At 39.3% G+C, this 22,451-nt stretch overlaps 1 protein-coding gene and 2 long non-coding RNA genes across 9 annotated transcripts; 1 reads left to right on the plus strand and 2 right to left on the minus strand.

Moving 5' to 3' along the window:
* The first annotated feature begins 220 nt into the window (after nucleotides 1–220).
* On the plus strand, nucleotides 221–21,990 carry LOC133738252 (disease resistance protein RUN1-like). Of its 5 annotated transcripts, none has more exons than XM_062165751.1 (6): nucleotides 221–368; nucleotides 6,847–6,923; nucleotides 17,799–18,294; nucleotides 18,524–19,613; nucleotides 19,721–19,999; nucleotides 20,086–21,990. In XM_062165751.1, the coding sequence occupies exons 3-6, from the start codon at nucleotides 17,819–17,821 to the stop codon at nucleotides 21,961–21,963; spliced, it is 3,723 nt and encodes a 1,240-aa protein (XP_062021735.1). In that variant the 5' UTR covers nucleotides 221–368; nucleotides 6,847–6,923; nucleotides 17,799–17,818; the 3' UTR covers nucleotides 21,964–21,990. The 5 variants fall into 5 exon arrangements, with proteins under 5 accessions (XP_062021735.1, XP_062021733.1, XP_062021734.1 ...); XM_062165749.1 differs by lacking the exon at nucleotides 6,847–6,923 and adding an exon at nucleotides 7,475–7,544; XM_062165750.1 differs by lacking the exon at nucleotides 6,847–6,923 and adding an exon at nucleotides 7,486–7,544.
* Nucleotides 10,915–12,139, minus strand: LOC133738255 (uncharacterized). Its single transcript, XR_009860045.1, has 2 exons — nucleotides 12,005–12,139; nucleotides 10,915–11,274 (listed from the first exon to the last, which is right to left on the minus strand). It is a non-coding gene; the product is annotated as an uncharacterized LOC133738255 (long non-coding RNA).
* On the minus strand, nucleotides 12,349–15,829 carry LOC133738254 (uncharacterized). 3 transcript variants are annotated; one of them, XR_009860042.1, is made up of 4 exons: nucleotides 14,706–15,829; nucleotides 14,459–14,613; nucleotides 12,879–14,329; nucleotides 12,349–12,450 (listed from the first exon to the last, which is right to left on the minus strand). It is a non-coding gene; the product is annotated as an uncharacterized LOC133738254 (long non-coding RNA). The 3 variants fall into 3 exon arrangements; XR_009860044.1 differs by having other exon boundaries at nucleotides 12,879–13,904; nucleotides 14,706–15,355; XR_009860041.1 differs by having other exon boundaries at nucleotides 12,879–14,613; nucleotides 14,706–15,828.
* Nucleotides 21,991–22,451: the final 461 nt, after the last annotated feature.

Here is a 22,451-nt window from a genome sequence, read left to right on the forward strand (position 1 = left end):
ATTCCTTGTTGCTAACGGCAACCCCACTAGTGTACACTCGACTGGAAAAGGACCAACATCTTTTATCTTCCTTTTGTCAAAAGGTTATGTGAGCACGCGTTCAAGCCTGCTTGCAACAACAAAACAATTGCGGTGGGCCCCAGCTGACTTGGATCGCATTGATTGACTGGTAAAGTCTGAAGACCGGAGTCTCCTCCTGCTATATAGTCCATTTTCACCCATTTCTTTCAGCTAGTCTCTCTAATCTCACTAAGTCTACACTTGTCGATCTCAGTCTCGCCCTTGCTTGCTTCTCGATCTTGTTATATTTTCTGTTCAAGTACTGCTGCTACGTGATTCCCATATTTGAACACTGACCCCAAACTCAGGTTAAAGCTCCATTAATTTCTCCTTATTTACGTTGTTTTGCTATATATCTACTATTCCTTCCAGTATAATATTTGGTGTTTCTTTTATCCCTAGTATTTCAGCAGATCTGCTGATGATTTGTAAGGCTTTAATGTGTTTAAGGAAAATAGATGTAAGAGAGATTGATGAGAGAATTGTGTTGTATTCATTGATAATAGGAGCCCTATATATAGGGATTTACAAAGTACATAATCTTAGAGTACAAGGATTCCTATTCTAACTCGGAGTAGGAAATCTCTCCTCTTACAACTATAGAACTAATCATAGTTTGACAAGACACACTAAAGTCGAATATCTTTCAACACTCTCCTCTGTGCCGCTCAAACTTGATGTCGTCATGACACTATGACGCTTCAAATGTTGCCTCATTAAAAACATTGCTCGAGTAATAAAAACCCTGTGGGACAAAAATAACCTTGAGGAGGAGAAAAAGAGTACAACACGCTCTTCACTCTTCGAGATCAAACATGTAGACATCATACCTCCCCCTGATGTCAACAGATCCCCCTGATTGCTACAATCATGGGAGTTCGGATAACTTTCTCAATCTGATGCTCTTCACATGTTTCTCGAAGGTGGATTTAGGTAACGACTTAGTGAATAAGTCCGTTATATTATCCTCTGATCGGATTTGATTCACTTCGATCTTTAGAAGTGATTGTTGTTGCTGATTGCAAAAGAACTTAGGCGATATTTGCTTGGTGTTGTCGCCCTTGATGAAACCTAACTTTATTTGTTCAATACAAGCCGCATTATCTTCATAAATGCATGTAGGTTCATCTGTGGTAGACTTCAAACCACAAGTTCCTCGAATATGTCTGTTTACAGACCTTAATTATGTACATTCATGTATAGCTTTATGTAGAGCAATAATCCCTGCATGATTCGAGGAAATAGCAACAAGGGTCTGCTTTATAGACCTCTAAGATATCACGGTGCTTCCTATGATAAAGAAGTTACCCCTTTGGGAGTGACCTTTGTGTGGGTCAGAGAGATACCCTGCACCAGTAAAACCCATCAAAACATCACTTTCATTTTGATGTAAGGAAGGTGGGTGAGGCCGACCACCCTTGGTGGCGGCGGTGCCGCTGGCGGCAATATGGCCGGCCAAGGTGTCATGGTGGATGGCGGCGCCACGCCTAATATCCCATCACTCGTTTTCTCTCTATAGGCATAAAATAAGCCGATATCAATCATACCCTTTAAGTAACGAAAGATTGTCTTTACACCAATCCAATGGCGTTGCGTTGGCGCATGGCTACATCTAGCCAACAAGTTCACGACAAATGAGGTGTTCGGTCTTGCATTGTGCTAAGTACAATAATGCGCCTATTGTACATAAGTAAGCACTTTTGCTATTAACACGTATTCGACATCATCCCTGGGACAAAACGGATCCCTTTTACGGTCAAGACTACGGACGGCCATATGATTGCATCTTGACTTTATCAAAATGCCAAAGCATTCATTGACACGGTATACAAGTTCTAAATCTAGACAAAACCGTGTTCTCTCAAGGTCTTTCATCTCAAACTCGGATTTTAGGTGTTCAGCGGTTTTCCTTAAGTCATCAAGGGTTCCAATTATGTTCATCAACATAAACCGCGACAATTGCAAATCCGAAACTTGTTATGGAAACGCGCGGGCATAATCTATCATATCCCTTCCCAATCAAGTAGTCACTTTAGTGAGCGTTGCAACTTCATTGTAAACGCGCTCCGTGGTCTAGAGTCACTTGACTTGGGTAGATGAAGTTCACGAGAACCTTCAATATATTTCGTATCTAGATCCCCATAAAGATACGTAGTGACTACATTCGTAAGCTGCATGTTCAATTATTCGGAAAGTACCAAACTGACAAGGTAGTGGAGTGCAATGACATCCATTACGAGAGAATATGTATTCTCGTAGTCGATTCCAGGGGGTTTTGTGAGAAGCCTTACGCCAGAAGGCGAGATTACTATCTCTTTATCTCATCACGCTATCTAACGAAGATCTATTAATGTCAACAGATTTTATGTTAGGAGGTGTTGGCATGTCAGGCTTGAAATCCTTCCTCTTCGTTAGTGAATCCGATTCAACCTGGATTACATATTTCCATTTGGTCCAATTTTCTCTACGTTGGAATTCTTCAACGGAGTAAGGTTCGATGTCATTGGTCTCAATAATTCCACGTCCTCATGTACACTAGTGTAGTTTGTAGAGATCTCTGTATTCACAGGAATTGGTTCTAATATTGAGGCGTCTCCCAACAATGTCTCTTGGACATAACCACAATCCAGAATATTCTCTTGAGACAGATTTTGAGTATCATTGACCAATGGATCAAGTTGTGCCAAACTCGTTCTCTTCTTAGGGCGAGAATCCATCGAACCTATGGGTCTCCTACGCTCTCTAGAGGAACCCATGGCCTATGATGCCATTATGCCACCTTGTGGCGTCACAATTCCACCATCCATGGTGGTGGTGTCGTGCCCATCTCTTTTGGGTGGCGCCATGTCCTCTTGTGGGGACATCAATCATTGCAGACATGTTTGTAGTAGGTATATGTGATCTCGTCTCTTTTAGGGGATCAAAATGAGACATAGTGGGGACAGACCACGACAATTTCTATCGTTCCTGTTGAACGTTGACGCTCTAATCTGCCCTTAACGACGGGAAGACTACCTCATCAAAGTGACAATCCGCAAATCTAGCGGTAAAGAGATCGCCTGTCAGGTGTTCTACATAGCGGACTTATAGTTGGAGATTTATATCCAACAAAAATATGCATTCATTGCAATGACCCATTTTGATACGCTGTGGTGGCGCCATCGGCACATAAACCGCACATGTGGTATAAAAGTGGAGAATCTATTCTCTTTTTTCCTAAAAAAAATCTTGGAGATTGTGTAATGCTTACTCTCAAACTATTTGTTTCGCACCCAGTCACTAGCTGTAACGTTGAATGGCTATGGGTCGTAGACGAATTAGCCTAGCTGCATGTGATATTGCATAACCCCAAGCGAAATATTGGTGCGCATTACCAATGTCCGGGCTACCATCGTAGTTGTTTAATTGTGGCTTTTCCGCGAGACCATTGAGGTGTGTACATGAGAATATGATGCCTAATATCAGTTCCCAATGATATGCAATAGTCATCAAAAATTTTCGATGTAAACTCTCTAGCATTATCAAGTCGAAGTGACTGAATGGGATGATCCGGGTAGTGAGCCTGCAGCCATATGATCTGGGCCAGGAGTTTATCATAAGCAGCATTACAAGTGAACGATAGCGCGACACATGACTAGCGTGTCCGCACATCAACCAACACCATAAAACATCTAAGTAGTCCGCAAATTGTTTGAATCGATCCACAGAATCCCCTTGGATTCTATGTAAAAATGAAATTATTTCTTTAGTGTCCTTTGCATAGGATGGTCTCGATCCTAAAAAGACAGGCTTTACAGAACGAAAGATTGGCCTTATAATCAACTAATGAAGGTTTTGGTTGAGCCACAATGTCACAATTGACTTTGAGAAGTAGAGAGAGGAGCAAAGTCTCCATACATGGCGTCAAAGCCATGATTTTTGTGAGCCCCGGAAAAATGTATCGAGCTTAGTGGGGATCGTGGGACAACTTGTTTAGCGATCTCGATAAACGTCAATGAGCTCGAGATAATTTTCAGAAATTTTCATAAAGTGAAATCTTCAATTTAGGAGTTGGATGATAAAATACACGACTCGAGGAGTTCGTGGAAATTTTGGAGAATTATTCGGATACCCAAGCTAGTTATCGTGGCTGTCCGAAGTTTTGGGAGTTTGAAAATTAATTCAAGAAATAGAAAACAAGTGGAGCAATCCTAGCCATCCACCGTCTCCATCGCTTGATCCTAGCCATCTGTTATCAATTGGCCACATTTATACCAGTGGTGAATAGTGGGAAGACCCAGGAGAATTCGAGAGAGAGAGAGAGAGAGAGAGAGACAGAGTTCTCCGACCCGGACGCCACCCGACCCTAGAAGGAAACCCGGCTATCGTACCACCATTCAGCCACCCCACGACGGTGCACAGGCCCTATTCCCTTCGTCTCCCTGTCACCTGCCTCCCTGTAGCCTCTGACTGTCCATGCACGGGACAAGGGAGGAGAACCAACGGTGACAAACCTTGAAATTTTCCGGTGAGTTTCTCCAGATTCCGGCCACCGTCTGAGCTTCTTTGGTATGAAATCTCATCTTCTCGTCATGGTCTACATGCCTGTGTGTTAGTTTTAGAGTTTGATTGAGTTTTCACTGCTTTGTGTTCTGGGTAGCCACGGCGGCTCCGCCGTGTTCTTCGAGTCTGGCAGCTTTCCAGGCTTTGTTTCGGCTTGGTTGCAACTGTAGGAGGAAGCTTACCACAATTTGAGTAGGCAGCTTCGAAGATTACTGGGTTGTGGATGTTGAGGCCTGGATACCAGTTCATCTTCGGCAGTGGAGCTAGGAAACTGGGTTTGGATCATCGGGCTTGTTATGGGAGCTGAGGTTGGCTTGATCAAAGTCAATTTTTGAATTCAAAGGTATAATATGGAATTTGTTCAAAATCTCACCGGAAAGGTTTTTTGGCCCCCAATAGACATCTATTGCCCCCCAATAGACCTCTATTGCCTCCTATTGCCCCCCAATAGACGTCTATTGCCCCGATAGTCTATTGCCCCCTAATAGACGTCTATTGCCCCCCAATAGACGACTATCAGCCATGTATTGCCCCCCAATAGACGTCTATTGCCCCCCAATAGAACTTTCGGTAGCCGAAATAGGAACTAATCTTCCTAAAATTTGACAGATAAAACTTTGATTAAAGAAAAAAACGAAGAAATTATATCAATTTTAAAACGTCTATTGCCTCCCAATAGACGTCTATTGCCCCCCAATAGACGTTTCGATTACCGAAATGAGAACTAATTTTTCTAAAATTACACAAATATAACTTTAATTAAAGAAAAAAAAGAGGAGATTACATTAATTTAAAATATCTATTGCCCCGCAATAGACGTCTATTGCCCCCCAATAGACGTCTATTGTCCCTCAATAAAACTTGTTTTTTCCTTTTTTTTTCTTTCCTTTTCGACCTTCTGCCCCCTATTTTACCAAAAAAGTAAAAAAATAAAAAAATAAAAAAAGCAAGAGGGTTGCAGCTCAATCATAAAAAAACAAGTCAAGGTATGGACTATATGCAGGATGAGTAGGCTCCAATCTTCAAAGATTCTCTAATACTAGTTGTTGCAAGTCCATACAATAGATAATTAAGGAAAAATAAAAAGAAAAGGAGAAAAAAAAGATGGCTGCTCAGAAATCAAAAGATTCAAAACACCTACTATTCCCCTCATCTCATCTACCGGCCTTTCTCAGCCCCTCACTCTCTCCACTCCTTATCTTCCTCCTTCGCTCCTCTTCTCCTCCTCCGTTGAGTACATCCAGTGCGACGTTTCCAACGCCTAGGACTCCAAGGCCAAGCTCTCGTCGTTGACCGACGTCACTCACTCACTCACCTCTTCTACGTCACCTGGACCAGCCGATCCACCGGTCAGTCACCGCTTTGGAGTGGGATGAGATCGAGTTTCCGGATGCTACTGGTGGACCTGTAGCTCGAGGTGTTCGACGAATCGCCACGGCAGAGGAGGACTTGGGAGTGGAACCGCCGTCGTCGTCGACGGAGAAATTGTCGACTTTGAATTCGGCGTTGTGGTCGTTACTATGATCGACGGTGAAGTGGTGCTGGACTAGGACCAGCCAGTCGTCGAGGTCGACTCCAATCTGGACAGAGTCGTCGAGGTCGATTCCTCCGGTGACGAAGCCGTGGTGGGCGGCCCGAGTCTGGAGGAAAGGGAGACGGCCTGGGTCCAGCGCCGGAGGGGAGAGAGAGCCTGGGTCGTGCGCCGGAGCCGGAGGTCAGTAGGGAGAGAGGGAGGGGCATAGAGAGAGGAGAGAGAGATCGGGATGTGTGAGAGATTGGTGTTGAGTGGCAATGGTTGTAATTGTTTAATTGGGCTGAGGGCAAAATGGTCATTTTCTATTAAATTGTGTATGTGGGAATAAAAATCTGTTGCTGGGGTAAGTGGGATAACTTTGGCTCATTTTGGGGCTTTTGGTCAAGATCCCTATTATTTATTGGGTGGCCTTAGTAATTGAGTACACTTAATATATATTTCCGTAAACTCTAAGTCAATGTTTGGTAATTTGGGTTAATTATCGAATTTGTCATGATTGGTCAAACGTGGTCAAACTGGTCAATATTGGCCAAACTAAGAAAGTTGGTCAAGTAAGGTCAAAATGGCCAATCCTGGTCAAGCCAGGAAAGGTTGGTCAAACCTTGGTCAACTCCTGGTCAAACCAGGAGAAGTTGGTTTGGACGATGTATGTATTGATCATCGAAATTTCATTTAGTTGTTCAATGAGATATTAATCGTCGAAATTTCAGAATCTAGGACTCCAGTCACCCGAGAAACGGAAGGTTCGCGACTCTCGAAGTACGTGAGAGAAAGCATCGGAATCCAGGTAGGGATTCAGAACTCTCCTCGGTTAGTGGTTTTTTTATATATTGTTATTAATATGATGCATGTTAAGTGGTATGGTTTGGTTATGTTAAAATGCAATGCATACTAACCAAATCGTGAGAGATGTGATGGCTTGAGAGAGAAGGGTGGCACTGACTTCCTTGGGTTCGATCCCCTTAACCTCCGGAGGGTTAGTTATGCCGGTCGTCTGGGTATTCCGATCCTAATGACAGACTCGGTACGTGCGTGTAACTAGATAGTAGACGTTCTCGCTGCGCTTACCTGGTGATGAAGTAAATAGAGGTAATTAAGGTCGTGTACTCGGTCTATGGGACTGACCATCGGGTAAGATTCAACGCGCATATTCAATTGAGTATCATTCATCGATTCTCGAGTCAAAAAGCATTTTTATAAAGTCTGTCGTTCTTTTAAATACTTGGTTTAAGTATGTTTTCATACTGGGCCCCCAAAGATTTACTTTATCGGTTTTAAACCTAGTCGAGTTAAGAGTTCTTGTTGAGTAGCGAGGACGAACGCTCACCCTTACAACAGTGTTAATGCAGGTACCGTGCACTAGTGATGAGACAGTAGTGGACGGAGCTGGGTGTGCAGAACAAGTTCGGTAAATTACCGTTTTATTCTAAATTCTATTTCTTGAATTTCATAGTCCGAGACTTCTTGATAGTTAGCCTCGTGTCACACCTAGTTGAATTCTCCCTCTTTGTAGTTCATATCTTCCGAGGGAGGTTTTCTATCAAGTCCTGGATGAACGAAATAGATTGATGTATCTCAAGATTTACACCTCAAAAGGATTTATAGCTCCTGCTGTGTTTTACAAAAAGTTCTTCAAACAAATTGCCTAACGATCTTCAAGGACGTAAATCGAGTGTTCAGTTTATGTTTTAGAGCCTCGCGGCACTGTGATGTTCTCAAGCTGGTGAGGTGCAATTTGGGGCGTTATAACTTTTCCCCGAGGGGATCACGGCTCCGGCGTTGGCTGGCCGGTGGTGCATGGCGGCGGGCGCCGTGGCAGAGCAATGCTCTCTTTGAATCGGCTTTTGATTCTTACTTCTCTTCGTTCTGAAGAAGGGATGTCCTTGTGAAGTCTTTAGTATTACGGATCATCATATCATGACTTGCATGTCTTAAACGATCATGTCAAAGCCTATATGTGTCGGTGTCCCAAAGGTCATCTCTTATGATGTCATTGGACATAATTACTTGAATAGTGGTTACATATAACCTACTAGAGCGACACATAAGTTTCTCTAATACTCATTTTTGTCCGTAGTCATTAGAGGTAATGTAAAGGAACTTATGTCCATTCTCACTATGTGTTTCCACCTAAAAATCATTGGCTCTTATATCTTTAGAATAATTCAGTTCGTATTTAAGATATGTCCAAGCCATGAAACAGAAGAATTGATACTTTATTAATAATAGCCAGTGATTACATCAAAGTCTCTCGACCAAAATCCAATCCAAAATAAAAATAAAACTTAGACAAATCGTAGTCACTCAATCCCTTCGGTAACTCCAATTAAACATGACCAGGAAAGTATGAAGAGATGTCGGTGGAGCAAAACTCGCTTAAGTACCACTAATCTCAACTAGTTTCCTAGACATCATACTTAATTGGGTGAGCCGAGTGAGAAACAGTTAAGACAATTGTCATTTATTGATTTAAGGCATAATTGTCATTACATAATTCTTGGAAAATAAAAGACTATACAAAAAATCTGCGGCATTTTATCTTCATCGCCAGATTTAAAGTCTCATTTAACTTGATGTCATGATCACCTTGATTCAGATACTCCATAAAATACTATGAAGATGATGTTCTCTTGATTGAGGTGTATTGACACAATACATATGGTCTCTTGGACCAATGACGTCACTACTACAATAAGTTCATCAGACGTCAGATATTTGGAGTTGTGTGATGACCAGCCTCACTGTGGTCTAAACGAGTGTTGTGTGATTGAAAAATCACACAACAGTGATTTCACCGTTGTGTGACAATACTTTGCTCAACAGAATACATGTTTCCGTTGTGTGAATTCTGCGCAGGCATGTGCCTGGCATGGCATGCGCGGGGATCTATGTTGTGAAATTTTAATTAAAACTCGCAAGCGCACGAATCGTCGTTAGTATAGTGTGCAAATACGAGGTCGTTCCAACTGAGGATTGATAATCAATTTAAATCTTAACTCAATTAATCCAAACACAAAATCACATAAACAATCAAGCAAAAGAAGATATTGATTTTTGGGTTTTCGAATAAACAAATAATGTGAAAATTAAAGAAAGAAAGAAACAAACAAATAATGATAAAACCTACGGTTTGAGAATCAACCACTAACAATCCTATTTATGTTTCAATGCAATTAACAAATTCTTTTGTTTCTCTAGATGATAATTCCCGTATCTAAGTCCTTCTCAGGTACTCTAGACCATAGTTTTCCTTAAGTGTATGATGCTCTCCCTCTCGGGTAAAGATCTTATATCCTAACTATGCAGTTTATTCTTCTCAGATATAAATTTAACATGCAAGACTCATTACGCTTTAGAAAACAAGGGAATTAAGCAAACCATTAGTCTTTCTCAAGTAATAATGTAATTTACCACACTTAATCACAAGAATTCGAAGCTAATCAAATTATATTGCATCTCTGCTTCAAATTTATCTTCCAATTACTATATGCAAAGCCCTAAGGTGATCAATCAAAGAACTTGAACATAAAGCATCAATTCAAATAGTGATTAAGCATTCATCATAAAGAAACTATAAATCCATCAATAAAACATCAAAGTACATAAACAATCATGATAGGGCATCATCCTAGCCCTAGAAAAGGTTTAACAAAAGATAACTAAGAAAAACATAAAAAGAATGGAAGGGAAAAGATGGGGAAGATGGATGAGTCGTCTCCGCTCCATAGGCATCTACATTGTGCTCCCGAGACTCTCCTTTCATGTAAATTCGTGCTCCCTTACATAGGGAAGATTTCTGCTCATCTTTGGCTTCAAGTTTCCTTGTATGACTTGAGATTAGATTCCTTTCTTCATTTGGAATGGGAAAACCTTGAAATATCTCTTGTAGAAGTAGGAATAAGTTCATCATTTAATCCTCATCTGAATTAACTTCCTTGAAACATTAGGATTGATGATCTTGTGCCACGGAACTTGAGTTCTCCACGAATGGTTGTAAAATTCCCGAGCAGATTTCCTGTCCGACCTATCTTCACTCAAATAATCATAACTTTCTTCAAAAGTATCGAAATTGAGATCCGTAAAATTCTACAGAAAGTAGACATCCGTAGATTTCCAATGATATAAGGCTCATTGTCTGATTCGATCTGGATGACTCTCAGTAATTCGGGGAAGTTGTATATTCTGCACAGACAGATTCCCAGTCTCAGATTGCACATTGCCTTTCAATCCTACTTAGCTCATTTTGGCTTCTTTTCTTCTTTCTATGGAACAAACCTACAAAAACACTAAAAGATGTAAATAAATCATAAATAAGGAGAACTAAACATAAAAATAAAGATTACGAGGCATAGAAATATAGGATAATATGAGCACATCAATCTGTCGACACATTCAAACAACAGAAGAAGGAATTCGTCGTTGTTTGAGATTCATAACACACAACAGGTATAACTTATTCTTTGTTGTCTGAGATTAATAACAGACAAAAGATATAACTCATTCTTTGTTGTCTGAGGTAAGTAACACACAACCGAAGTGAAATGATCACCCTTGTCTGTTGATTACTCAGACAACAGAGATGATTTTATTTCCGTTGTGTGTTATGAATCTCACACAACAGAATTTTGTTTTCTTTTATTGTTCGTTGTTAGTTCACACAACAAATTCTTTTTATCAACTATTGTGTGAGCATCATTAGGTTTGTTGTCTGAGCTTGGTTCTCACAACATTGTTTTGAGCTGTTGTTTGTTCATTACGTATTCCATACCTGGAATATCTTTTCATAAATAATGCTCCATATTACCACATAAAAACACACTAATCCATATCATATAAGTTTTTCAAACTTCCAAACATTCAAGTTATTAGATAATGTACCAAACAAGAAAGCCTTCCTAGCTACTTCTTACACATGAATCAAAAGCATTATTCCTAGCTGCTAGCTAGACCCATGAATCAAACTTGGTAGCTCATATGCTGAAAGGAGGTAATCCATAGCACTTGCTTCTCGAGCTCTAAGATCCCACTCCAAAACTCATTTAAGTTGCTTCTCAAGCTTTAGATCATTACCGCAGAGTGGGCATCCTTGTTATGGTTCTAATGTCTTCCTTCCCAGGCCTCATTGTCATAATTGAAGACTGTTGAAAACCAGAAAAACGTTAACAAAGACATAAGCAACATAAATGACCAGGAAAAAGGACCAGAAAATTAAATGAAATGTTACATGACAATATATGCAGCAATAACTGATGCAGAATGAAAGAGAATGAATGAAAGAGAGTTAAGTGGTGATGCATAATCATTTTGGCTGCTGTCATTTATGCCATTTGAATAGCTCTAGTATTTAAGATGCTGTCATTTAAGTGCAGAGACGATCAGACAAAGAAAGAACAATAGTGTAGTTAAGAAAAGATAAATGAATCTATCAATTTAGTACGTTTTTACTCTATCAATTAACGATGGCAAAGAGCAATGCCTGCAAGACAAACCAACTCTATAACACCCTAAATAAGTCCTAGACAAATGTATACAGGGCTAGAGCAATACATACTGAACAAATCAAACCAGGCTAGGCATGAACTCATATCACAAATTCAAGGCAGTAAAACATAAACTGAGTCATTGATTAATAATTCCAGTGCACTAGCAACCAAATAACTGCAGGCCAAGGGTACCCTCACAGATGACAATGACCTCACAAATAATCAAACATTAAATTTCTCCTGGACAATTATAAAGTTCAGAAGTACATGTAAGCACTAGCATACTAGATAGCAGAACCAATGAGATGAAACAGGGGAAGCTACAGCCTACCAAAAATGAATCCAAAACTAATTTCTAGGAATATAGCGCACCTCATTCGTTTACCTGCTCTGACAGAAACTCAAGTGTAAGCTGTATAAACACCTTTTCGAGATCTTTTGGATCAACACCAATTTGTAATGAGGAGAGAAGGGATAAGGCAAAGAAGTTAGCTGGGAATGCAGAGAAGGCCAACAAAACTGCAACCATAAGGAACATAACTGAAGTTCATACTCTAGAAGTCAGCATTAAGAATTCATTCATTTTGGAAGATTTATAGAGTATCTAGATGCTAACAATACACATGTAGATAAGTAAGCCATCCAAGCATTTTGAATCTTCCTTTCTGTTTTATTAAACTTTAAGTGCTTAGATAGAATCAAAAATATAATAAGTTTGACAGAAACTTGCCATCGTGCTCGCAAGGTGCGTATTTTTACAATTGGCTCAACCTTTTCCCAATAAACCTCACTCCATATGGATTATCTCTGTTTTATTTCATTCTTTAGTTCCTGAAAATGGAAAGATATAGACAATGTCTCAGAAATTTTACATCAAGAAAGCAGTGAAACAGCAGATAGTATAATAAAATTTCAAACAGAAAGCTTAACAGTAAATCAAAAGAACAGAAAGCAAATTGGACAACAAAAGTGTGTGTGCGAGCATGAGTATACATATAGCATAAAGAAATAAGCCACCTCAAGATAACCAAAACTGGTTTCCATTACCTAAATAAGCACAGGAGGAAGATAGTATACAACAAGTTCTGGTAGGACAACTAAATTTTGATGGTTACTAAATAAAAGAGATTCTATCTCCGACCTAGTGAAAACTGAAAATGCATATATAAAACTGCAACTAACTCTCAGTAGAGTTCCATTACTATGAAGGCTTGTTCTAATTACAACAATTTCGAAGAGTAACAAAAGAAATTACTAACCTCCGGAAAAATTGAACTTTTTCACGAGGTGCATAAGGCTCATAGATAAATCCTGGACTTGTCATGGAAACTCTAAGTGCTCCCTGAATATATCATAAGGTAAGCACATATGACATGATTGCTTCTCTGGAATACGAGACAGAATAGACAACGAGAAGTTCAATGGTCATGAATAATGCACAAGATGACGGTCACACCTCTAACCCTTTATAGTGAAGTTCACTAGTTCTTTCAGCAAAGTACTAATGGAAAATATATTAACAAGAAGAACTGAATCGAAAGATTTACGGTATGAATTGAGAAGGTATTTTGTGACATTCTTGGAAGATAATTCAATGACACGAACAAAAGCATTGCAGGGATACGAACAAAATTCAATGGAAATATAATTCAATTAGAGATATATCTTTAACAATATAAGCTTCTTTACGCTTAGTCGATCATCCACTAATCCAAAGCCATCAGGTGGCCATACCTAATAATAACATGAAACAAGAAAATTTTAGATCTTCCTAAAAGCATAAAAAGAGGCCATAAACATTACTTACTGTGCAAAGTATATACAAAAGTAGCATAGTGGATTACTTATTCAGTAATCACTTTTTTAAAAGAATACATGACAAAGAGCAAAACAATGAGTCAATTAGGAAAAATATCCATGCCCAAATAAACGAATAAATATCCATGCCCATTGAATTAAACTTCACGACGGAAAAATTTTCCACACATATAGGAAGACAACAGAAATTAAGTTGCAGATAATATGAAAATGCAAATGAGACTTCAATTAACAATAAGCAAGAGTACTTTTCTAAAATGATGTCAGAGAAGTTTTACTACATCCATTAATGGCATACAGTGCACATCAAACACCATGCAATCAAAAGATTAAAGAGGTATCCATGAAATTCACAGAATATGGCCAAATTTATGATACTAATTAAGTTCTAGAAAAAGAGAACTTGCCTGAAAAGAAAGCAATTAGTTCCAGCACAAAGCAATGCAAACCAAAAGTAATGCTTGAGTCTGTCAGAAATAAAAGGACAAACAAAATGTACTGAAAATTCTTCACCAAGGGCAGAAAACCAATTTTGTTAGTTTTTTTTTACGGGACATGATCCATTAGTGGTAGCATGTATATGTCCACTCTGATTTCCATTCCACTAGGGTTCTTGAAACACATAGGTTTCGCACATTGCAGCCAAAATATGTTAGCTTTCAGCTATGCATTATGCCTAAGAAACAAATCAACCAAACTCATGAGCTCACACGAAGTCTTCATACCAAGTGTACTAAAAATTTTCTATTTGAAACATTGACTGCAACATTATTTTTGTGCTTTCAACAAAACTGAAGATTACATGTACCAGTCCCCACAAACTCACAAAGAAGTATTAACACACTTCTTCTCAATTAAAAATTCCCATATTTGTTCCCTACAGTGCCCTACCCTAAAACAATAAAGAAGAAACAATGATGATGTCCAGCGAAGACAAGGAGATGCCAAGACATTAATAAATCATGCAAAAACAAGGAAATAGTCATAATACATTCATAAATCTGCCAAAGAAATGGAGCACCTGAATCACAACCAAAATTCAGTGCCAAAGCTTTGAATTTGTCGCTAGTGTCCAAAGCTCTCAGATTATCAAAATCTAGACCGGCAGATTGTGATTTTCCAGTTCATTAACTTCGCTGCTTCTTGAACTGTGCTCCGATTCGTACACGAAGCTGCCTGAAATTCCAGAAATTAGAAAGAAATTGAAAGATCATAGATTATAGGAGGAAGATATTAGCAGATGAGCCGAAAAAACGACGGGCAAAAACCTTTTATTTGTTGCTTCTCTTCCAATCGGAGAAATAAGGTAACCTAAACAATCAAACCCACAACAATCTGAATTAGATTCTCACTATTTCCAACTAAAGGAAGCTCAGCCTATCCAACCCAAAATGAAGAAATTAACTTCATAGCAGAATCAGAATCCATTAGCCGGAATGTGAGAAAGACTTATAGAAGCGAGCCGCGAGAGAGAGATGGTGCGGGAGGTGGAAGGGAAGCGGAGAAAAACCAAAACCCGGAGGAAGCTGTTGAGGACGGTCACAGTGAGGGAGAAGAGGGTGAATGTGAGAAAGGGGAAGGAAGAGGCTCATATGAAATCGAAGCCATTCGCCGGAAAAGGGTTCGAAAGGTAGTACTGCCTGAGATCGAGATGGGTTTGTAAGAGATGGGTTTCTAGGTTTAAGGTCGAGAGAGAGCAGAGATGGGTTCGAGTGTCGAGAGAAGGGCTGTGTTTTTTTTCTTTTTCTTTCTTTCTTTTGTACACGATGTGCAATTAAACCTGGCTAAAAATTCTCCAAGTTATTCACACAACAGAAATCTCACCAACTGTCGTCTGAGTGCAGCACTAAAAATCAAAATGTGAAATCATGGAGGGAAACATGGCTCATTCAGCATTTTGGCTCAAAATGTTGCCGCCCAGTTCCATCTTCACACAACAGAAAATCTTAAATCTGTTGTACAATTACAACAGCTTGCACTAGGCGTATCTAGGGGAAGATATTCAAGCAAGCTTCCTCAAACTTTGATGCTTAGTTTTTCAATCACACAACGGACATAGTAAAACCCGCTGTCCTAGTAGCCCAAATTTCAGTGTTTCAAGAGCCAACCAAGACTCCAAAGTGGAGGGAAATCTACCGCTAAATTTTTTAAGACTCAGACGATAGACATTACTTCATTATCGTTGTGCAATGTAGTTCTGATAAAAAAGTTTTCACTTTGTTGGCATTCACACAACAGAATAAACAAGTACCGTTGTGCAATAAAGCTTACTTAAACACACAACAAATGATTTCTGTTCCGTTGTATGATTAGTGTTGTGTGATTAACTTTTGTAGTAGTGCGTTGGAATAGCATCACCATGGCCAAAAGTGGCACCATAGTGTCCAACCCTTATACCGTCAATGTCATGACTCCTTTGGTCATGTATTCGCCAATTTTGGCGATTACCTTCTTGAGCAAGTTGATCATATGGATCATATTGTCCAGCGCGACTTGTTCTAGCCATTGAACGGTGCTCATGGTAGCCATCTTGAGGCCTACCAAATTTCCTATTCACAAATTCATGGTTGTGCCTTTCAACACAAACCCTAGCTCCAATTAGCTGATAGAGATTTGTGATCTATCCTTCGTTGATTAAGATTTGATAGAATTCAGAGAATCTTAATTTAGTGACGAGGAAGGTATTTAGGGTTTTCTCAATCAATTGTGCTTCCGAACAATATTCCATAACTATTTCAAAGTTAGAGAAGCGGAGATTATTCCATCATGCTTCTAAGTTCAAAATATCATGAATGTTGACTAAAACGTTCACGAAGCGCTACCCAAAAGTTTCTAGCGCTATCCTCATTCATGTACTCAAACTGGAGTGTCATCTCTATGTGGCACTTCATCAGGATAAGTGCCTTGGAATTATCTATCTCAGTTTAATAGTCTTGAGCGGTTCCTTTAGGACAGGGCTCTTAGATTGTAGGCAATAAATCAAGGGCAATTAGGTGGAGATCAACATTATGAGTCCGCATGAAATATCTCATGCCCGTAGAATCCAATGGAGTAAAATCGAGCTCGTTCAAGTTTGACATCCTAAAAAGGAAAGCAAGAACGAATTAGTTTCGGAGTCAATGCTTCCACGAAAACTAATATAAGATTTCTACGCCTTAATGCTACCAAGAAATTGATTTCCAAGAATATTTGGATTAGACAGAAACAATGATGTTTGAATGGTCAAATTTTGACGCTCACGGACACTCTTAGTCAGTAGCTTACGAATGCTCTTAGTTCTTATAGCGTGAATCCCCACGATTCCGCTTTCATAGAATCAAACCCATGTTACAGAAAAGTGGGATGTAGAAGAAGGGAGGTTGCAAGTCCCCGAAGAAAAAGAAGAAGAATTTAAGTACAGAAAGCATGAACTTTAAATATAAAAACTACTTGGTTAATTGGAGCTTGAAACCTTGAAACTTGAATGCTTGGGAGCTTGAATAAGTTGTTGTTGATGGAAGAGGGGGTAGAAGGGTCGAGGATAGTAGCTAGGTGCGCAGGGATGGCCGGCGGCAATTGGTATTGGCCGAAACAGGGAAAAAATTGGGCAAAAAAGTCGTTTCTGCCGATTTTTCTGCAGGTAGACCAGTCGGTCTGACGGCCGATTCGGGGGTTTCTAGACCGATTCTTTGAGCTCTGCTTCCGATTCCTGAATCTGGGATGGAGACCCTGCTGCTGGCAAAATTTGGTGGCAATCGGAGGTCTGGAACTTGGTGAACCGGTGGAGAGATCGCTGAGAATGGTTTTCGGCTTGCGGTGGCCAGTTTGGTATGTTTCTGACCGGTTCCGGTGGTGTTGCCGCCGGTTCTAGACTCCTCGTGTCGAGGGCTTCAAAGTGTGTGGTGGGGGCTGAAAGTGACTCAAGATTTTGTATTTGGATTTAGGGTTTTGGCTATTAACTTTAGGTTTAGGGTTATGGCATCGTGCTGATAACGTGTTTAAGGAAAATAGATGTAAGAGAGATTGATGAGAGAATTGTGTTGTATACATTGATAATAGGAGTCCTATATATAGGGATTTACAAAGTACATAATCTTGGAGTACAAGGATTCCTATTCTAACTCGGAGTAGGAAATGTCTCCTATTACAACTATAGAACTAATCCTAGTTTGACAAGGCATACTAAAGTCGAATATCCTTCAACATAATGCCAATTGTTTGTGAATTTCTATTCAAAATTACTTGGATCAAATTAATTTCCGACCAAAAAGCAAAGCAACTAATGTTTGTCACTTCATATTCGATTTGTTTATTAGAATGAATGTTCATATATAGTGGATTTACAAATAAATCCGTCATTATTTCTATTTTCTATGCAACAGGATAGTAGGTTCAATTGGAAATGAGCAGAGAGAGCTCTTCACCTCCTCGGTGGAAATATGATGTCTTTTTGAGTTTTAGAGGCGAGGATACTCGAAAGGCTTTTACAGACCATTTATACACTGCATTGGATCATCAAGGAATCATAACTTTTAGGGATGATCCTGAACTTCACAAAGGGGAAGCTATTTCTCCAGCACTTTTTGCTGCAATTGAAGAATCAAGATTTGCTCTTATTGTTCTCTCACAAAATTATGCATCGTCAACATGGTGCTTGGATGAACTCGTAAGAATTGTTAAATGTATGAAAGCAAGAGAAACGGTGCTGCCGATTTTCTATGATGTTGATCCCTCTGATGTACGAAAGCAAACAGGAAGCTTTAGAGAAGCCTTCGCTACTCATGAAGAAAGGTTTAGGGATGACAAAGAGAAAATACGAAGGTGGAGATATGCTTTAACTGAAGTGGCAAGTTTCTCTGGGTGGAATTCAAAGGAATGGTACGCACATACTCTTTTCTTTTTGTCTCTTTCTATTAATCTATAGTAGTTAATTTTTGCACTCTTCATGTTATTCACAAATAATATAGGCAGATAACAAATTGAGCTATGAGGCTTTTCAAATCTCATTCCAAGTATATAAAAGAAATCGAATCCAATGCAGAGACATTAACATAAACTAAATGTTCGTATCAATAACTTGATGAGTTTAGTCTATTATGTGTTGTAGGTATGAATCAAAGCTCATTAGAGATATTGTTGAAGTTATATGGAAAAAACTACAACCTACATCATTCATTTATGCAGAAAATCTAGTTGGAATTTACTCAAGATTGCAGCCAGTCAATTTGCTTTTAGGTGCAGGGGTGGATGACGTCCGCTTCATTGGGCTATGGGGAATGGGCGGGATTGGTAAGACAACTATGGTAAGAGTGGTGTATGAGAGAATCTCTCGTGAATTTGAATTTAGTTTCCTTCTTACCGATGTTAGAGACTCCGTTGAAAAAAAAGGTCTACTTAATCTACAAAAGCAACTTCTCTCTGGGATTTGGACAAAAAAGGCTGACATATCAGACCTTCATGAAGGAGCCACCATAATAAGGAGGTTGTTAGGTCACAAAAAAGTTCTTCTCATTCTTGATGATGTGACCCATTCAAGCCATTTGAAATATTTGGCAGGAAACCAAAAGTGGTTTGGTTCAGGGAGTAGAGTTCTCATCACAACTAGAAATGAGCATTTATTGATCAAACATGGAGTGGAGAGAAGATTGAAGGTTGAGGAATTTGATGGTGAGGATTCTCTCCAGCTTTTCAGTTGGAAAGCATTCAAAAAAGGTTACCCTGAAGAAGATTTTGTTGATTTGTCTAAATCTGTCATAAATTATGCCAAAGGTCTCCCTTTAGCTCTTGAAGTATTGGGCTCTTTTTTGCATGGAAGAGATCTAAGTGAATGGAACAGTGCATTGAGAAAACTAGGAAGAGTTTATAACCTTGAAATATTTGACATACTTAAAACTAGTTATGATGATCTAGATGATGAAGAGAAGAAAATATTCCTAGACATTTCATGCTTCTTTTGTGGAGAGAACCAAGATCGAGTAACAAAAATACTGATAAGTTGCGATGTATCTGCGATTATTGGAATAAAAGTTCTTATTGAAAGATCTCTCTTGACTGTTTTGCATGGAAGACTATGGATGCACGATTTGCTCCAACAAATGGGTCGAGAAATTGTCCGCCGGGAATCTACTAATGAGCCAGGCAGGCGCAGTAGGTTATGGCAACCTGAAGACATCAAACATGTCCTGACCAACAATACTGTAAGAGATTTAGTGTAAGACAATTTTAGTTATGTTTGCTAATGAAAAGGTAGTCTAATATTCTCAATTTCTTAACCCTAATATTTTATATTGGTGATGTTTAATAGGGAACAGAAGCTATAGAAGGCATTATTCTGGACTCAACTGAGCTTGGAGTAACGGTGAGGGTGAATGCTAAATCCTTTTTGATGATGAACAGATTGAGATACCTGGTCATTAAGAATGGGAACTTACCAAATGGGCTTGAATGTCTTCCTAATAGTTTGCGGATTCTTAACTGGACCGGGTATCCCTTGAAATCTCTTCCATCACATTTCAACCCTGAGAAGCTACTAGAACTTGAAATGTTCTGTAGTTGCATTGAACATTTTCCTTTGGAAATAGAGGTATCAAGTACTTGCATAATATTTCATTACTTACATACGAAATTGTTGTATATAAAAGCTGATTTTCTTATGCTTTTACTTGACAGCCTTTATACAATTTGAAAACTATTAAACTCAGTGGCTCTTTGAATCTTATCAACACCCCAAACTTTAATGGCATGCCACATCTTGAGGTTCTGTTTCTAGAAGGTTGTACAAGATTATATGAGGTTGACCCAGGAGTTGAAGGGCTTGAAAAACTTACGATGCTGAGTTTAAAAGATTGCAAGAATCTCGTGCATTTTGCAAGCAGTGTACGCGGCTTAAAATCTCTCGAAGTTGTTAATCTTTCTGGTTGCTCAAAGCTCAGAAAACTACCGAATGACATTGGTCATTTAGAAAGTTTGGTCGAGGTTGATGTGAGTGGAACTTCTATACGAGAACTACCTTGCTCAATTGGCATGCTTGAACGACTTGTTTCTATGTCCTTGAGAGATTGTAAACATCTTGTGTGTCTTCCAAGTAGTGTACGAGGCTTAAAATCTCTCAAAGATCTCAATCTTTCTGGTTGCTCAAAGCTTGACAGATTGCCAGATGAGTTGGGCCATATAGCTTGTTTGGAAGAGGTTGATGCGAGTGGGACTTCTATACGAGAGCTACCTTGCTCTATTGGCATGCTTGAATTACTTGTTTCTATGTCCTTGAGAGATTGCAAAAATCTTGTGTGTCTTCCAAGCAGTGTAGGTGGCTTAAAATCTCTCAAAGATCTCAATCTTTCTGGTTGCTCAAAGCTTGATAAATTGTCAGATGAGTTGGGTCTTGTTGCTTGTTTGGAGAAGCTTGATGTGAGTGGAAGTGGCATAAGAGAAGTGCCATCCTCTATTGGTCTTTTGAAAAACCTCAAAAAATTATTTCTTGGAGGATGTAAAGGACAGTCACATAAATCATGGAATATGATGTTCAACCCTTTTCAGTTATTGCGAAAAAGAAGTCACATTCCGGCAAGATTGGTGTTGCCCAGTTTGTCTGGTTTGCATTCATTAACCAAACTGGATCTAAGTGACTGCAATCTTTCTGAAATCCCCAATGATTTGGGCTGCTTATCCTTGTTAAGAGAGTTAGATTTGAGCAAAAATCAATTTGTTAGACTACCTGAGAGCATCAGGCAACTCTTTAGACTTGAATGTCTTCACTTGGATTCGTGCTGCAAGCTTCAGTCTTTGCCAGAGCTTCCAACTTGTTCATGTGTAAACATCAACAACTGCATTTCATTAGACACATTGACCAATCAAATAGAGAAATTGATGAGTGTTAACTGTTTCAAAATGGTGGACAATGAAAGCTGTAAAAGTTCGGCACTTTCATTGCTAATACGCTACCTTAAGTTTCAACATTGGGGTTCTTCAGCACATTCTAAACCTCATTTTAGCTTTACTGCTCCTGGAAATGAAATACCAGAGTGGTACAATCACCAAAGTGTGGGGTCTTCGATAACTGTAGAGCTACATCCAGGTTGGTTTAGTAACAAGTGGAAGGGATTTGCCTGGTGTGTTGTTTTTAGACTCCTCAAACCACTCCCGCCTTTGGCTGAGTTTGGCTTGCGTTGCTTATTGACGGCCAATGGAGAATCCTTAGGTCGCTGTTATATAGGGTTTGGGGGAAAGTGGGGTATACCTGTGTTGGATCACATTTGGTTCTTTTGTGGACACCGTGATAAATATTCCTTTAAACCTGGGTGGCAGGATGTCTACTATCAGCTTCAGCTTGAATTCTCATTTATATCTCATTTCCACATGGAGGGAGGAATGGATGAGGAAATTGGGCAAGTGAAGAAGTGTGGGGTCCGTACGGTATATGAGGAAGATGCAGCATCGAGTTGTACTGAAATTGGTGCAGGTCAGGAAGAGGAAGAAGAACCTCATCCAAAAAGATTTAAAGGACTTGAGCTTGACGAGGCAGGACCTAGTGACCAGAAAAGTGGTTAATGATTTTTTTTTTTTTTTTTTTTTTTTTTTTTTTTTGTGAAAATTAATTGAATTCTTGTTTTGAACACATGCATGTTGATGCTTCTTATTTTTCATTTGGTTAATTATGCCTACCCTGCCAGTGTGAGCGTGTGATTGATCCTTTGTTCGATAAAGCAGCAATATTTAGATTTTGAATGTCTCTTTTATTTCATTGCCATTCATATATCCTAAAAAACAATTGACACCAAATTGAAAATCAACTTTTATGACTCCGTTAATGTCTGAAAGTAGCATTCACTAATTGCGATTGCACAAAATCCCTGACTCTGTTAATAAACATAGAAGAGTCATCCAACTCGGGATAAGAATAGAAAGCATGAATGGCATTCGGAAACACCACTAGCTTCGCTTGTTTCCCGCGTTTCTTCAATCCCTCGTAGTATCTCTTCTGCCAATCTTGCAATTGATGAAATCCCCCAACAATGATGCAGAGAGGATGGCGGCTC

This window comes from Rosa rugosa, chromosome 3 (genome assembly GCF_958449725.1).
Source record: "Rosa rugosa chromosome 3, drRosRugo1.1, whole genome shotgun sequence".
In the NCBI taxonomy this organism is placed as follows: domain Eukaryota; kingdom Viridiplantae; phylum Streptophyta; class Magnoliopsida; order Rosales; family Rosaceae; genus Rosa; species Rosa rugosa.

What these genes read in the sequence shown, in the direction of transcription:
- LOC133738252 (XM_062165751.1), top strand. Translation starts at nt 17,819, where the DNA reads ATGAGCAGAGAGAGCTCTTCACCTCCTCGGTGGAAATATGATGTCTTT. An exon ending in GGGTGGAATTCAAAGGAATG is followed by an intron (nt 18,295 to 18,523) that starts GTACGCACATAC and finishes TATGTGTTGTAG; the next exon opens with GTATGAATCAAAGCTCATTA. An exon ending in ATTTTCCTTTGGAAATAGAG is followed by an intron (nt 20,000 to 20,085) that starts GTATCAAGTACT and finishes TTTACTTGACAG; the next exon opens with CCTTTATACAATTTGAAAAC.